The 17,446-nt window shown below is 43.4% G+C and overlaps 1 protein-coding gene and 1 long non-coding RNA gene across 7 annotated transcripts in view; one reads left to right on the forward strand and one right to left on the reverse strand.

The window, feature by feature from the left end:
- The window catches only part of LOC140074919 (uncharacterized), a 304,822-nt gene that overhangs the window by 130,526 nt on the left and 156,850 nt on the right, over positions 1 to 17,446 (reverse strand). For all 6 annotated transcript variants that reach the window (XR_011849310.1, XR_011849309.1, XR_011849312.1 and 3 more), the window contains one exon: positions 9,561 to 9,767. This is a non-coding gene — a long non-coding RNA (uncharacterized lncRNA). The remainder of the gene's footprint in view (positions 1 to 9,560; positions 9,768 to 17,446) is intronic.
- Positions 4,416 to 8,033, forward strand: LOC140074911 (noggin-2-like). Its single transcript, XM_072120213.1, has one exon. The coding sequence runs from the start codon at positions 5,908 to 5,910 to the stop codon at positions 6,562 to 6,564; it is 657 nt and encodes a 218-aa protein (XP_071976314.1). The 5' UTR covers positions 4,416 to 5,907; the 3' UTR covers positions 6,565 to 8,033.

A 17,446-nucleotide genomic window follows, 5' to 3' on the forward strand; every position in this document is an offset into this window, starting at 1 on the left:
AGAAATATACAGAACCTCTCTTGAACGTAACCCGGGGACTGCCTGTATTTGCACTTATAATGTATAGTGTTGAATATGTTGATACTGTATATACTGACAATATCACTGATCCCCCCTGCTCCCACTAACTGCGGGAAGGGTTAAAATTGTTATATCTTTCATTTGATAAAAACATATATATATATATATATATATATATATATATATATATATATATATATATATATATATATATATAGTTTGGCTGCTATATCAAGGATAAGAAAAAATACATATTTTATTGGCTGGATACCACTACCATTATATGGTCTATCTCCTATATATCCCATATCCATCTATCTCATCTCAGCTCTATCTGTCATACATCTTATATCTATCTACCTATCTCATATATAACTATCCATCCTGTTATCTACCCCATATCCATCTGCCTTATATCTATCTATTTAGCCATCTCCTTTCCATCCATCTATTCATCCATCCATCTCTTATCTATCTATCTATCTATAATAATAATAATTCCTTTATTTATATAGTGCACACAGATTACACAGTGCAGTACAGAGCTTGTCAAATCAGTCCCTGTCCCCAATGGGGCTTACAATCTAATCAACCTACCAGTATGTTTTGGAGTGTGGGAGGAAACCAGAGGACCAGGAAGAAACCCACACAAACACGGAGAGAACATACAAACTCTTTGCAGATGTTGACCTTGGTGGGACTAGAAGCCAGGACCCCAGCGCTGCAAGGCCATAGTGCTAACCACTGAGCCACCGTGCTGCCCTTATATTTATCTATATCTCCCTATCTATGTCCAATCTATCTCATATTATATCAATCTATCCATTGATCTGTAAATCTATCTCTGGACCAATCTATATCCACTGATCAATCTAATTTCTATCAGATCTCATCTATCTTCTAACTAATCTCATCTCGTATCTAATATCTATTTATTTCATATCCATCCATCCGTCTCTCTCTGGTGCAGGTACTATGACCAGTGACCCCCCTATGTCAGGACTATAGTCAGTGCTGCTATTGATCCGTCCTCCCAGTATAGTTTACGGTGCAGGGCCTGGTCATTAAACCCAGGAGCCTCCCTGGGCAGAGCGCGGCAGCCATGGGGTACAGGTGTGCAGCTGCACAAGGTGTACACAGTAAAAAGTAATTGCCACGACTTTTACACTGGAACACTGTTATTCCTGCCAATTTTCTGAAACTGTGTAACTGATATAAACGCAGTAAAAGTGTGCGCCTGCCAGAACAATAAATACATTTCTTTGTGCTGTTGTGCTGATGAAAAATAAAATAAAAAAGTAAAGTTTTAAACAAAAATTATTTATAGAAGCCGAAATATCTGGGCCACCTACGCGGAGCGGCTTTATTGGTCACTGTGTGAAGAGAACTCTTATTTGATCTGCATCTTTATTTTCCAGATTTTAATTGACCTCTGGTGTCTGCATCATGGAGGACTGTAATGAATTCAGTGCATTCTCCTATGGTGCCTACATCAGGTGCCCAGCAACACGCTGGCAGTGAGGAATTCTGAATTCTCTCTGATATCTCACATCTCAAAATGTGCAGAAATAAAACTGATAGAATTGCAACCAGATGGTTGTCACTTAGTAGGTTACAGCTGGGGTTGAGCGGTAGTACCGCACACGGCCACATGGATAAGAGTGGCACTGATCTCACCAAATACTCATCCTTTAAGGGGTATTCCTTACTCTAGTATTCATGACATATCCATAGCATATGTAATACATACCTGTATTGGGACAACCCCTGTTGGTCCTCAATATTTAAAGGGATATTCCAAGCTAAGAGTCCCTTAGTCCTGAACCATGAAGAAGAACCCTCATTCGATGACTAGAAAGGTAGGATAGCACTAAGGAGACCACATTATGTGGATGGGTGGAAATGCCATAAAAGTCTAATGTAGGAATTAAATTTTAATCCGGAAAGAAACCCTCTAAGCAATGCCTTCAATGGAGGCAGAAAAGGTCATGGGGTCGGATGTAATTTCCGAACCTGGACTGGAAAGTCATTAATGATGAGAATGGAAACCGTAGATGAGTGAAATTTTATTTTTAATATTCTACACAATAGTCAATACCAAAATAATTTTCGTAAACTACATAGGGTGAGATATTCCGAATCCTGTAGGGTTAAGCCCAAAATATACCAGTTTCCTATATGGACACAGTGCTAGGTAGAGGTCTGTGCTTTACTACAACATGTGACTGCCTAGTCCTGGGCTCAAGTCTTATAGGTTTTCCCAATCACCCAGCGCCCCCATATCAGACAGCCTATGGGTTCATTCACATGGCCGTCTGCTCTATCTATGGAGGGAGGAGGGGCCACCTCCTCCTCCTCTCCAGCACACGGCGGGCATACCTCTAGTGAATTCACCCTACGGATTACACAATGGACACAGGGATTTACTATGGGAAGGCAGGGGCTGTAGCTGCACAGAGCAATTTAATCCAGGTAAGTGCTCATAATGGATATCAATGTGTCCAAGCAATTTCTTCTTGTGCTTTCACAGAATGATGTGTTAAGTCCATTTACTATTTAAAGGGACACTAGAGACAGGTTACAGAAGCCCATTACACCTGCAGTGCCAATTTGCCTTTCTGCTTTCTCTAAGCTTTTGTGTTAAATTTTAACTTATCTTGCACCCTGACAGCATCCTCTGTGTAGTCCCAGGGGTTGCGCTTTAATTTGTCTGCATTTCAAAAAGCAACATGTGACTTGTCTGTGCTGCAGACTCCTCAGCTCTCAGCCCCACCTTTGTGGTCTTGAACAGCTCCTCCCTCTCCCACTGAGCACGAAGGTGGGGGCTGAGAGCTGAGCAGTCTGCAGCACAGGCAAGTCACATGTTGCTTTTTGAAATTCATCCAAACCAAAGCCCAACCACAATTATATTGAAACGCAAATGCTTAGAGAAAGCATAAATACATATTTGCAATGCAGGTGTGACGGGCTTCTGCAACCTGTCTCAAGTGAAAATGAGGTCCTTGGTGACAGGTTTAAAAAACAAAAAATAGCAGTTTCCATAGATAATCCCAGTGATCACAGAGTGATTGTCTCAATTACAGGATTTTCCAAAAGTTGTGCGATAATCGAAAAATCCTGCATAATTAATGAGCCTTTTACTGATGACCTCTACCACCCACTAGTCAATGACAGTCTTAGGTCAGGGGCAAAGATTTTTGTCCCTGAATTCTACCAGGCAAATAAGTCTCTTTACTACAGTAACAACCCTAAGTTGTTGAATTTTAATAGGTCCAAAGCAGATTGTAAGTTTTCTTTTTTTTACATTGATGATATGGGATACAGCATCAACTTCACAGCAGGTCCAACTTCATGATCAGTCAACTAAGGGGGTCTTGGTAATTCAGAAACCGCAGTAGTGGATTATAATATAAGCAGTTTGGATGGTAGCCCAGGGTCCAAACCTCTAGGGGGCCCATGAACACTGAAACCACTCACCAAATGTTATACTGAGAAGGACTTCACCCATGAAATCCTCATACATCTGTTCCTGCTCTCAATACAAATAAACACAAGAGCCATTTCAGGACCTTTGAAGGTCCTCCAAAGGTCCTGAAACTGCAGATTGAAAGCAGGAAGAAGGGACGTATCTTCCATTCTTCAAGAAGCTGATTTTCGTATCATATGTAGGAAGTGATAGGAATATAATATTCATACAGCCCAGGGCCCATGGCAGTCTTAATCAACCCCTGGGTAGCAGGCAAATCTCCACAGCATTTTTAGTGGTTACTACACTGTTTTACATAAATGGGACTCAGAAGAAGGACTAGTTACCAAGACACAATGTACAGAGATGTGGCTGCTCTCGGAGCTACATGGCCCCTTCAATCAATTGGGGAGTCTTCAGTTGGATCACAGCTAATGTGGTCTAAAAATAAGTCATCGATCTAAAAATCCCTTTAAAGATATGCCCTACTTACCTTTCCTCAATTCTTAGGATGCGGTCATCTTACACAACGTGGATATATCATCCCTGATAAATGTGAAGTAAATGCAGTATTAACCTCATAAGTAACGGTTGATGAAATTAATGCACTTTTCAGCAGACTTTTGTTGCTGATATAGTATTTTGATATAGTTTTTTATTACCATATATTTCGTTCTTATGGCACATTTTTCCCCTTCCAATCTGCACGGGATTAACAAGATACGTCCCAGGGTTGCAGGACCCAGAAGGCACACTCAATTGGTTAGGGGGGTCTGTAAAGGGAGGAGGGGGGTAGGCTGGCGAGGGTTGTTGTGGAAAGGCTGTCAGAGAGTCTGTGAGTGTGTTTGGGGGGGGAGTGACTGCAGTGGGTAGTGTCAGTTAACAATTCACACCATCAGGGGGAGATATTTAACCTGCAGGAGGACAGTGGAGCGCAGCACATTCAGGAGTGAGAAGCGCTGGGGAAAAGTCACTCTGCTGCAAGCTCTGCACAGAGGAGGGGGACAAGCAGGTACCGAGGAAGGATAGCACCTGCCCGATCTGCACTGGGCATCACCCGCCACTAACCTGCCCATCTGGCCAGACCCTGGGGCCATTCACAGAGGAAGCCAGAATGGTATCCACCATGCTTGAACTCTGAAGGACATCTGGATATAAGGCTCTCGATGGCAATGTGATACTTGCACAGTCTGTGTGGGTTTTCTCTTTCCTCGTTCCATATTATAAAAGAGGGTTTTAATCCCCCGGCCTCACCAGCGGCGACATCTCATTTGCACCCAAGCAGCATTCTTTCCCAGCCGGAGAAAGAAAGAAGGAGCCTTTGCTTTAAAAGGGCTCCCTTATTGCTCCCGCACACAGCTCCATGTGTTTGCTGTCTCACTGCTCTCTATGTCTTTTCATTTGCTCCTAAAAAAGAGGCTCGCTACTACCCGCTCTATACAAAGACTGGAGCCAGAGGGATTGTGACAAACCTCCAATTCTCCCGCAGAAGACAGCTCTGTCTGCACAAGGGGGAAAAAAAAAAGAGGATCCCTTTAAAAAAAAAAAAAAAAAAAACTTTACAAAATAACAAAATGAAGCCTTACCTCAACACAGATCTGGACCTCTTTTGGGATTTTGGAACTGTCTAAATGAATTGAGGCATTTCTAAGATCTCCCAGAAAAATTTTTTTTTTTTTTTTTCAAGGATTGTACCATTTCACCAAGTTTCAGACTCAGGACTTTGGAGAGTTTACGGTTTTGGATACGCAGACAGAATTCCTTCCTCTGTCTATAATTTTCCCCAATTTGAGAGGATTATTTTAATTATTTTTCTACCATTGGCTCCTGCCCCGAGCCCCAGACTATATTGCAGAGTCTAGACAAGTTGTCCTGGATGTCACCATGGGGATGGAGACTATTCCACTGTGAATTTTTATGTCCTACGAGCCAGCTTCTGTACCGGAGTAAGAAAGGAGAGAGAGAGGGAAGGGGGAGGACTGAAAAAAGTTGGAGAAAGGGGGTAAATTAAAGATCTTTGCTTTCCTTGTGTGGTTCTCCCTGCTGACGGACACAGCTACCTCTCTGTGAGAAACTTCCTGGCTCCACAAGGCTGGAGATCACATACAGTATATCCATCTGTGTGTGTGTGTCACACACGCCGCTGATCTATTTAAAGCATCTTCTCTGGACTTTGTGTCTATTTCTGAGCTCTACCCAAGTGACTGAGGAAAGAATATAAGAGATTTGTTTGGGGTAAAAAACATTTACTAGAACCCATGTGCTCTCCCAGGTGTCATATACACTGAGGAGGTTCTCCTTGGATTATCTGCAGAGCATCCATTGACAGCTGAAAGGTTTTTCTTTCCCCCCCAAGATACAAACTCCAGCGGGAGGGTGGTGGGAGAACTTGGTTCTTCTCTAAAAGGGGCAGAAAAATCATGAAGAGGATAAATCTGCCTCAAGCAGTTCTTCTTTGCTCCTGCCTGGTTTTAGTGCACCATCAGGGCTCCTGCCAACCGTTCCTGAGGTTTCGACCTTCTCCGAGTGGAGACTTACCTGTCTTACCTGTCATTGAGCAACCGGATCCAGAACAGGATCCCAAAGAGCAGGACTTAGATGAGAGGACATTGAGAAAGAAACTTGGCAGCAACTTTGACCCCAACTTCATGGCGGTGGTTTTGCCCAACCTGGTTAACGCGTCCACCCAGGACTCATTGACAAAAACTAAAAACCTTGGCTCGCTACCAATTGAGCTCAGGAAGATGGACCTCAGTGAAGCGCCTTATGGGGGCAGGATCAGGATGGGCAAGAAAGCCAGGCGGAAGTTCTTGCAGTGGTTGTGGGCTTACACCTACTGCCCAGTACTTTATACCTGGAAGGACTTAGGGATCAGGTTTTGGCCAAGGTTCATCAAGGAAGGACAATGCTTTGGAGAAAAGTCCTGCTCCTTACCCGAGGGGATGTACTGCAGGCCCCATAAATCTGTCACCAAGATTTTCTTAAGGTGGCACTGCCAGGGCTGGTCAAGACAACGGTTCTGCACATGGATCCCTTTCCAGTATCCCATATTATCGGAGTGCAAGTGCTCGTGTTAATGGCTGCTCACCAGTGAAAGGACGCGAGGGCTGAATGGGTCACTGGTTAATCCTTGCACTGTTATGGACAAGTAACCTGGTGCTTTTCATTGCCATTGACACTGGGGACACGGATAGTGAATACAACCACAGTTCAACTGGTTGACAGCAGAAAAAACTTTGGAGGCGGGGGAGTGGACTCCCTTAACCCCTTCAGGGCTATGCCATGGAGTTACTCACAAAGGTATTCACCAAGAGGCCAGACAGGGACATTAAAAAAAAAAAAATCAAAAACAAAAAATAAGGAATTATTGCCATAAATTAATATTTTTTTCTTTCTGTTGGATTAGTAACCAATTTATGCAGTATTAAAAGAGATAGAAAGTGTTATCCCCCCTCCCCAACCTTGCACTGTCGATAAGTATAATTATTCATATTATTATTATTGTATTATTGCTATGTATATTATTTCTAAAGCTTGATAAAAGCCTCCAGAACTAAGCACCTCCAAACAGATGTTTTATTTTTATATGTAATATAGCTTTTTAACATAATTAAAAAAAAAGAAAGAAAAAAGAAAAACCGTATAAAGAAAACAGAAAAAAAAGGGAATTTAAGATCAGAGTCACCGCCTTTTGTAAATAAAATAGATTTTTTTTAAACGTAATATTGATGTAATTTTTTTTCTCTTTACTGTTCCTAGGTGTATTTTATTTTTGGAGGGTAATTGTACAATAAGAGACATATGGACCACATATTTCTTATTTTGTATCTATCTAGCTACCTATCTATTATCCATATATCTATATCTCTACCTCTCGCCCATATCTATCTATCTATCTATCTATCTATCTCTTACTCTCATATCTATATAGCTATATCCTATCATATCAATCTATCTATAGATCTGTAGATCTATCTTTGGCACCTATCTATAGCCACTGATCAATCTAACTTCTGTTAGATCTCATCTATGTTCTACTTAATCTAATCTCTTATCAAATATCTATCTCATATCTATCTATCTAATCTAATATATGTTCTCTCTGTTCATATTCTTCTATCTCATACCCATCTCCTATCTATCTAAACTATTCTTGAATTGGTGGGTAAAGTAGTGTCCTTTAATTTAACCCCCGCCTTGCTACACTGTCTACACACCTGGATCTCTTAGGCCACCCATATGCCCCACATAGTGTTGTATTAAAATAACCTGTTCTCTTAATTCTTATGTATATTCTACAGATGTTTTATAAGAGAGTGCTATCTCGGTTTACTTCTTTAAGGTGCAGATGGGGGGATATCATTGTTCACACTATTTATTTTCTGGTTTTGCAGACAAGGAAGAAAAAATGTAGCTATAAAAAAATGGGCAAATATAATACTTGAAATTCTCTTTCATGTAACAGTATACATACTATCTAAAAAAAGAAAGTCAAACACCAGCAAAACATTATAGCAATAAATAAACATTCAGTGGTTCAATATAATCCCTGGTTTCTGTTTTATTCTATGTGACTGGTCAGAAGGTAAGAATACAGGAGAATAAGGTAAATCAGCACCAGTTTTAGGTCTTACTTCCATAGGTTTTATATCATATTGGCTTGTGGAGCAAGTGATAGAAGATTTCTATTCATGGTCAATGGTGATGTGAGGGGCAGGCAGAGCACCTCCTGCACAGACAATGCCCCAACAATGTATTAAGCCATTTAGATAGCACCAGGGTTGTTCATTGTAAAACTATGGGGGTCTTAGATCAAAGCGTCTCACAAAACAAAAACCAAAAAAAAGCCACTGGTTTAAAAGGCTGAAAGCAAAGGCCTGGGGAAGGGAATGGATTTATTTTATTGAGAAATTGATTATGTCCCGGTCTAGCCGCTATAACACGTCTTAAAGCATAACAATGAAACAAACGGCCCTTTGACATATATGTGTGTGACGCGGTACAAAGCCTCAAGAGCTGGAATTCCTGGGGGATCAAAGACACCAAAGCCTTCAACATACATGTAGAGCGGCTGTGAGAGGGGCAAGTGCTCTCGCTTTTGTGTCATAAGAAGTAATTAACATCCTTGGGTTGAAGGTAACACCTAAAGTCGTAGTCAAAGAGTCCATACTGCTTCCGTCTGTGGGGCCATAGGCACTCATAGCACCTGGAGGAGGTCTCAATTATGCCGTAAGATTTCATTTCATAAATAGTCAAAGTCCGCTATCATCTACAGACTGGTAGATGTCCTTATAATGCATAAATTTAAAGGGGTTGTCCACTTCTTTGATACTGATGAGTTATATATCAGATCAGTGGGGGTCCCCATTGTCAACGCGCAGTAATACATTAGGAGGTACAGGGAACTGCAGATCGCCTCCCATTTATGTGAATAGTAGATTAGCTGTAATTCCTGGACCTGCCACTACACTACAAATCCAGATCTATTCTCTGATCGAGAAGTAAGAGTTCTCCTTACAGAGACTTTGCCAAATAGGGCCGCCTTGTAGGCGTGTGGAGACTTATAGCCATTGACGCTCCACTAGTGGATTCTGGGAAAATATGCAAATAAGTTTTCCAGGATGGCATAAGGAAAACCACACAGCTCCCTTGACATCAAGCCTGACCTTCAGGAAGCCTAATGACATGACGCGAGATTGAAACAAAACCAGAAGGAACAGATTCTCAGCAGAAGCTTTTACTCTGTGTGTCGGGTACAACTGGGTCAGGTGCCGGGTTAGACCCCACCAGATGTGATAGCGCTGGCTTATCCTGTAGATAGGTCATCAGTATCTTCAAAATCCAGATATTGTATAACTACAACTCCCAGCATGCCGTGATTTTAGTGAAGGTAAGGCCTGCTGGAAGTTGTAAGTTAACAACAGGTAGAGAGGCACAGGTTGGACACTGCTATACACACTACTTGTATACAGGTTAGGAGCTGCAGTGGTAAATGGTTAAATCACATCACATACTACATGGCAGAGTATATGAATCACAGGGATCAGTAATGACAACACAAGAGGACACTCACCTTATTACCTGCAGGTATGACCAGGTAAGGATGTTGTATGGTGACTGTAATGATGGTCGGCTCCATACTATGAGTGTGTCCTTCCCATGACTATGGAGACAGGTGTGAGCACGGTCCACGTGATCCCGTCATACACATAACAAGCGTGTAATGTGTGACATCCTGCGTGTTACTTATAGGGTCCGCTGTAAATCTCTATAGACGTTCCTGCCAGAAAAATGGACAGAGAAACTTCTCTTACAAACAGATTCAAACGGTAAACTTCCCACTTGTATCTGTGCAGAATAATACAAGATAAAATGGAAAGTGTTCTTAAAAATTACCACAAACTGCAAATCAACCAGATGATAAGAACCTTTGCACAGAACTATAAACATCACTTCCATATTCTGGCGTACACATAAGAATACTGGTAGTGCAAAGCTGTGTCGTAAAAAGTGTCACATGAGCTGGGAATTTTTATGTATTTTGCGACTTACTGAAAAAAAACAAAAATCCCAGACAGCAATTAGTGCATAAGAACATTTATAAAGAGCCAAAGTCACATTAATGAATCTGGCAAGTAGAGGCGCTCTGAAGAGAGGCAAAGAACTTCCACAATGATAAAGAACCCCCCATGGGTGTCTATTTTCACAATGAAGTCAATCAGAACAGATACAGTGATTGAGAGTCCAGATTATCCGGCCCATACATAGTGATTGACAGTCCTGATTACTCCGCCCATACATAGTGATTGACAGTGAGAGTCCTGATTACTCCGCCCACACACAGTGACTGTCAGTGAGACTGATGATTACTCCGCCCACACAGTGACTGTCAGTAAGAGTCCTGATTACCCCGCCCACACACAGTGATAGACAGTGAGAGTCCTGATTACCCAGCCCACACACAGTGATTGACAGTGAGAATCCTGATTACTCCACCCACACACAGTGATTGACAGTGAGAGTCCTGATTACCCCGCCCACACACAGTGATTGACAGTGAGAGTCCTAATTACTCCGCCCATACACAGTGATTGAAAGTGAGGGTCTGGATTACTCTGCCCACACACAGTGATTGACAGTGAGAGTCCTGATTACCCTGCCCACACACAGTGATTGACAGTGAGAGTACTGATAACTCCGCCCACACACAGTGATTGACGGTGAGGGTCTGGATTACTCCGCCCACAGGCAGTGATTGACAGTGAGAGTACTGATTACTCCGCCCACACACAGTGATTGTCAGTGAGTGCACAGTGAGTGTGGAGATGTAATCAGGACTTTCACTGTATGTAGGAAGAGAGGTTCACTTTACATTATAAAATCTAGTTGCCTGTAGTCAACACTAGATGCGAATCAAGGAATACAAGGAATTACTGCATTCAATGGTTACAGTATACATCCTTGTGCAGTTGACCACTCATTGTGGTGGCAGATGCTGATATCCACTTTTATTATAAGAGTTCCTAAAATTCTAAGGTGATACAGGGAATTTAGAGAGTTATATTAGAAGCAGTGATCTCCAACTTATTCCTCATATACATAAAAAAATATATATTTTTCTACAAACTAAGCAACCGATCTATTGATCAATTCTACTAATGAGCCAAAAACCTTGAAATATTAGGTAGGCATAGAGTTGGGAATTTTTAGGAGGGAAGGGGTGCAACTCTCACTTAACTTGGAGCTATTCTGGACATCCAATTCTATGTATAATAAAATGTTTGTTAAAGTCTAATTCTCTGTTATTAGAGTGTATGGGCCCCCTACACCCCCTTTGACTAAGCAGATAAAGCAGTGCCTGAAAGCATCTATATGTCACCCCCGATCAGAAGACGCTTCCCACTTGCATTCCATTGATCTCCATGGTACATGGCTAATAACCCTCTTCCTATTATAGTTAAACAACAGCTGGAACACGACACATAGAAAAGACGCTGATTTATTTTGCTGTTGGGGCTCCGTTCTGTCTACAAGGGTTGGGGCCACAAAGAGGACACCAAGGGTTACATGTGACCCTAATCCTAAATTCTAACCCAAAATCTCAATAATGGATAACATAAGATTTATGAAATATTTAAGTTAAAACTGTGCACACAGTAGTAATAGTAATCTAAAGACAAAGCACCGGGGCTTCTTATCTATGAGGACCTACAGATATATTCTACACATGGACCTGTGTATAAAGTGAATTAATCATCCTATTGTTTCGCACTGCTGAATGCCTGACAAGGAGCGTCGCAGCCAATCTCAGCCAAATTTTAGAAGTGGTAAAATATTAAGGACTTTATTAGTCCTCTTGTTTGAGGTGTGAATGAATATAGGATTCTTACAAGAGTTGAAACCTTATAGGAAAGTTGAAAAAAGCAGCTCAAATCATATTCTACCAAAGCCTCGAAGACGACCTTTCACGTCCCCCAGCAGCTCAATGCATTGTCTAATATTTCTTCCCCATTATCTCCAGCTTCATCAATGCCATTAATTGTGGAACACAATACTTTAATTTGTATCAAGTGGGCAGCCCTAGACAGGTACCACCCATTTGACAATTGAGAACTCAATTAGCATACTGGATGCAGAAACTAATGGCAGTGGTTGCTTGGGAATGGGCTACATAAGCAATTTTAACTGGGCCAAAATCTTTAAATGGTCCTACTCTGGGACCCCCTTCTAATCCCTTACTTACAGTGGTGTCCATGGCCGCTCAGATGATTATGGAGGTCTACACTTCATTAACCCTTAGGGAGTAAATCCAAATTAGGTGGTCTTCTGCTGGACCTCTTTTTAAAGAGCTATGGCCCACTGGAGGGGTTTCTGGATATCTGGCAGGCAACTCTGACCCTGATGCTAGATGTTGTACCTTTGGCTAATGGTCACAATGACATAAGTTTCTGTGTATTGGTATCACTTTTAGGGTCTCCCTTAGCTTCTGCTTCTTTGTAACATAACATGAATGGGGGGAGAAAATAATTGTGCTACAATGCCACCTATGGACGTTCTATGGTCACTGCAAGTCAAACATTTGATGCAATGAATTGATTGACTGGGGCACGATATCTCTAAATCGACATAAATGCAATAAATACTTTGAAAGAAACCACATGATACAATTGTAACAGTGAATTATGGGATAGGTCATCAGGATCAAGAATGACTGTGGGACCAGCCGGCTCCTTTGAAGTACAACTATTGACAGCTGGTAAGATTAGAGGAAAATGGTCGAAATGATCCAGAGCGGGTTCCATCGCTGGCTGTCAGAGTCTTTGATATGTGATGACAGTCACTTGTCACCTGACAGCTTCCTTCACACAACACACAAAGGCCGCACTGCAGGCCATGGAGGTGGAGCGGAGGCTTCATGTTGTTACATAAACTTACAAGTGTTTGTACTTATCCCCGGGGAGAGTTTGGAAACAAACAAGTACAGGCAGTCCCCGGGTTACATACAAGATAGGGACTGTAGGTTTGTTCTTAAGTTGAATTTGTATGTAAGTCGAAACTGTATATTTTATCATTGTAGTTCCCGACAATTTTTTTTTTTTGCCCCAGTAACAACTGGAGTTTCAAATTTTTTTGCTGTAATAGGACCAAGAATTATCAATAAAGCTTCATTGCAGACAATTTTAAGCTGATTATTGCAGTCTGGGGCTATTTTAAAGCATCCAGAGAGCTTCACCAGAGGTCACAGTGGGCAGAGGGGTCTGTCTGTAACTATGGGTTGTCTGTAAGTCGGGTGTCCTTAAGTAGGGGACCGCCTGTAGATGGAGTCTCATTTGTCATGTGTAATAGTCAAGTCAACACCAGCAGCTCATATACATAGGACGTGTCACACCGGCAGCTCAGATTCATAGGACACGTCACACCGGCAGCTCAGATACATAGGACACGTCACACGGCAGCTCAGATACATAGGACACGTCACACCGGCAGCTCAGATACATAGGACACGTCACACCGGCAGCTCAGATACATAGGACGTGTCACACCGGCAGCTCAGATACATAGGACGTGTCACACCGGCAGCTCAGATACATAGGACACGTCACACCGGCAGCTCAGATACATAGGACGTGTCACACCGGCAGCTCAGATACATAGGACACGTCACACCGGCAGCTCAGATACATAGGACGTGTCACACCGGCAGCTCAGATACATAGGACACGTCACACCGGCAGCTCAGATACATAGGACACGTCACACCGGCAGCTCAGATACATAGGACACGTCACACCGGCAGCTCAGATACATAGGACACGTCACACCGGCAGCTCAGATACATAGGACACGTCACACCGGCAGCTCAGATTCATAGGACACGTCACACCGGCAGCTCAGATACATAGGACACGTCACACCGGCAGCTCAGATACATAGGACGTGTCACACCGGCAGCTCAGATACATAGGACACGTCACACCGGCAGCTCAGATACATAGGACGTGTCACACCGGCAGCTCAGATACATAGGACACGTCACACCGGCAGCTCAGATACATAGGACACGTCACACCGGCAGCTCAGATACATAGGACGTGTCACACCGGCAGCTCAGATTCATAGGACACGTCACACCGGCAGCTCAGATACATAGGACACGTCACACCGGCAGCTCAGATTCATAGGACACGTCACACCGGCAGCTCAGATACATAGGACACGTCACACCGGCAGCTCAGATACATAGGACACGTCACACCGGCAGCTCAGATACATAGGACACGTCACACCGGCAGCACAGATACATAGGACGTGTCACACCGGCAGCTCAGATACATAGGACGTGTCACACCGGCAGCTCAGATACATAGGACGTGTCACACCGGCAGCTCAGATACATAGGACACGTCACACCGGCAGCTCAGATACATAGGACACGTCACACCGGCAGCTCAGATACATAGGACACGTCACACCGGCAGCTCAGATACATAGGACACGTCACACCGGCAGCTCAGATACATAGGACGTGTCACACCGGCAGCTCAGATACATAGGACACGTCACACCGGCAGCTCAGATACATAGGACGTGTCACACCGGCAGCTCAGATACATAGGACACGTCACACCGGCAGCTCAGATTCATAGGACACGTCACACCGGCAGCTCAGATACATAGGACACGTCACACCGGCAGCTCAGATACATAGGACGTGTCACACCGGCAGCTCAGATACATAGGACGTGTCACACCGGCAGCTCAGATACATAGGACGTGTCACACCGGCAGCTCAGATACATAGGACACGTCACACCGGCAGCTCAGATACATAGGACACGTCACACCGGCAGCTCAGATACATAGGACGTGTCACACCGGCAGCTCAGATACATAGGACGTGTCAAACCGGCAGCTCAGATTCATAGGACACGTCACACCGGCAGCTCAGATACATAGGACACGTCACACCGGCAGCTCAGATACATAGGACACATCACACCGGCAGCTCAGATACATAGGACACGTCACACCGGCAGCTCAGATACATAGGACGTGTCACACCGGCAGCTCAGATACATAGGACACGTCACACCGGCAGCTCAGATACATAGGACACGTCACACCGGCAGCTCAGATACATAGGACACGTCACACCGGCAGCTCAGATACATAGGACACGTCACACCGGCAGCTCAGATACATAGGACACGTCACACCGGCAGCACAGATACATAGGACGTGTCACACCGGCAGCTCAGATACATAGGACACGTCACACCGGCAGCTCAGATACATAGGACACGTCACACCGGCAGCTCAGATACATAGGACACGTCACACCGGCAGCTCAGATACATAGGACACGTCACACCGGCAGCACAGATACATAGGACGTGTCACACCGGCAGCTCAGATACATAGGACACGTCACACCGGCAGCTCAGATACATAGGACACGTCACACCGGCAGCTCAGATACATAGGACACGTCACACCGGCAGCTCAGATACATAGGACACGTCACACCGGCAGCTCAGATACATAGGACACATCACACCAGCAGCTCAGATACATAGGACACGTCACACCGGCAGCTCAGATACATAGGACATGTCACACCGGCAGCTCAGATACATAGGACGTGTCACACCGGCAGCTCAGATACATAGGACACGTCACACCGGCAGCTCAGATACATAGGACACGTCACACCGGCAGCTCATATACATAGGACACGTCACACCGGCAGCTCAGATACATAGCTAGGACACGTCACACCGGCAGCTCAGATACATAGGACACGTCACACCGGCAGCTCAGATACATAGGACACGTCACACCGGCAGCTCAGATACATAGGACACGTCACACCGGCAGCTCAGATACATAGGACACGTCACACCGGCAGCCCAGATACATACAACATATTCACTGTCAGCATTTCACATATACCACGGTCAACTTCCAATGGAGATCAGATGTCCGAAATGTGTAAATATACATGTTTGGAGGGAAAATTTATCTTTTAAGACCCCATTCACATGCTGAAGAATCAAGCCAATGCATTCGTATGGACTGAGCATAAATCAATCATGTCTATACAGAGTACAGCAACCATCAATGCCAGGGATGACGCCATTCATTCTTCATAAGGATGACAAGTGGATGTTTTCGGGCATCAAACAAGTGTCGGCCTCCAATTAATCTCTATCAATTACGTTCAGAGCTAGAAAAACAGACCTGAACATAAAACAACTCCTTTTTGGTTTAGGTTACAAATTGCATTAAAGGATAACACCCCATGAAAGGTTTTAATCTGGATCAGACTAGAAAGGGGTAGAGGATAGATGAAGCCTCGGTACAGGAGGCCGCAGCTGTGATCATCCGACGCAGCTGCAGATCTAACTTCTCAAGAACCTCATCTATCGCCTGAAAACTGAGGGACAGAAGAAAGATATTGAACTTTTGTTGCTGTAGTTGAAAAATGTAATTTAACCTACTGCACCTGATCAGAACAGAAATAGACATTTCTCTTTAAAGGGGATTTCCAGTCCTAAACTTTTAATGTTATATCCATAGTACAAGTCATTAAGAGATGATCTTAATGATTTTCTAGGACCATGATGAGTAAATATTCTTGGAGAGTGGCACCTGCGATGAGCCATGACGTTCAGCGTTGTCCGTAGAACCGTGTTGTAGCGTAGAGTTGTATATTAATGACCCATCCCAATACAGGCGGTCCCCTACTTAAGAACACTCGACTTACATACGACCCCTAGTTACAAACGGACCTCTGGATATTGGTAATTTAGTGTACTTTAGTCCTAGGCTACAATGATCAGCTATAACAGTTATCACATGTGTCTGTAATGAAGCTTTATTGTTAATCTTGATTCTTATGACAAGCCAACATTTTTAATATCCAATTGTCACAGAGACCAAAAAAGTTCTGGCTGGGATTACAATGATAAAATATACAGTTCCGACTTACATACAAACTCAACTTAAGAACAAACCTACAGACCTTATCTTGTATGTAACCCGGGGACTGCCTGTATCTTGGGCTGGAAACCCCTTTAAAAAGAAGCCTTGGTGCAATGGTCCTTCCATACAGTCAGGTGATCATCGGAGTGGAGGTGGGGCTTAAGAGAGGGGTGGAGTTTAAAGGAGTTCTCTAAGTTTCAACATTCATTAGCCCAAATCTTGTTTTAGAAAACTGGTGTATTGGGTCATGTTTGCTCTTATCTTGATTTCACCTGCAGCGCCATCACAGGGGAGAATAAGTGTTCACGTAAAACAATAGGACATGACAGGTACTATTGAGTTGAGAGCTATCCCGTACAAATGCAGTCCCATTTAGCTCAAAAATGTATTGTGCAGAAATGTTGTTGCGAAGGTAAACTTTTTCTAATAAACATCCATTAAACCGTCTCTAAAGAATTGTCATCCTGATAGAAT

This window comes from Engystomops pustulosus, chromosome 8, assembly GCF_040894005.1.
Source record: "Engystomops pustulosus chromosome 8, aEngPut4.maternal, whole genome shotgun sequence".
NCBI lineage: Eukaryota > Metazoa > Chordata > Amphibia > Anura > Leptodactylidae > Engystomops > Engystomops pustulosus.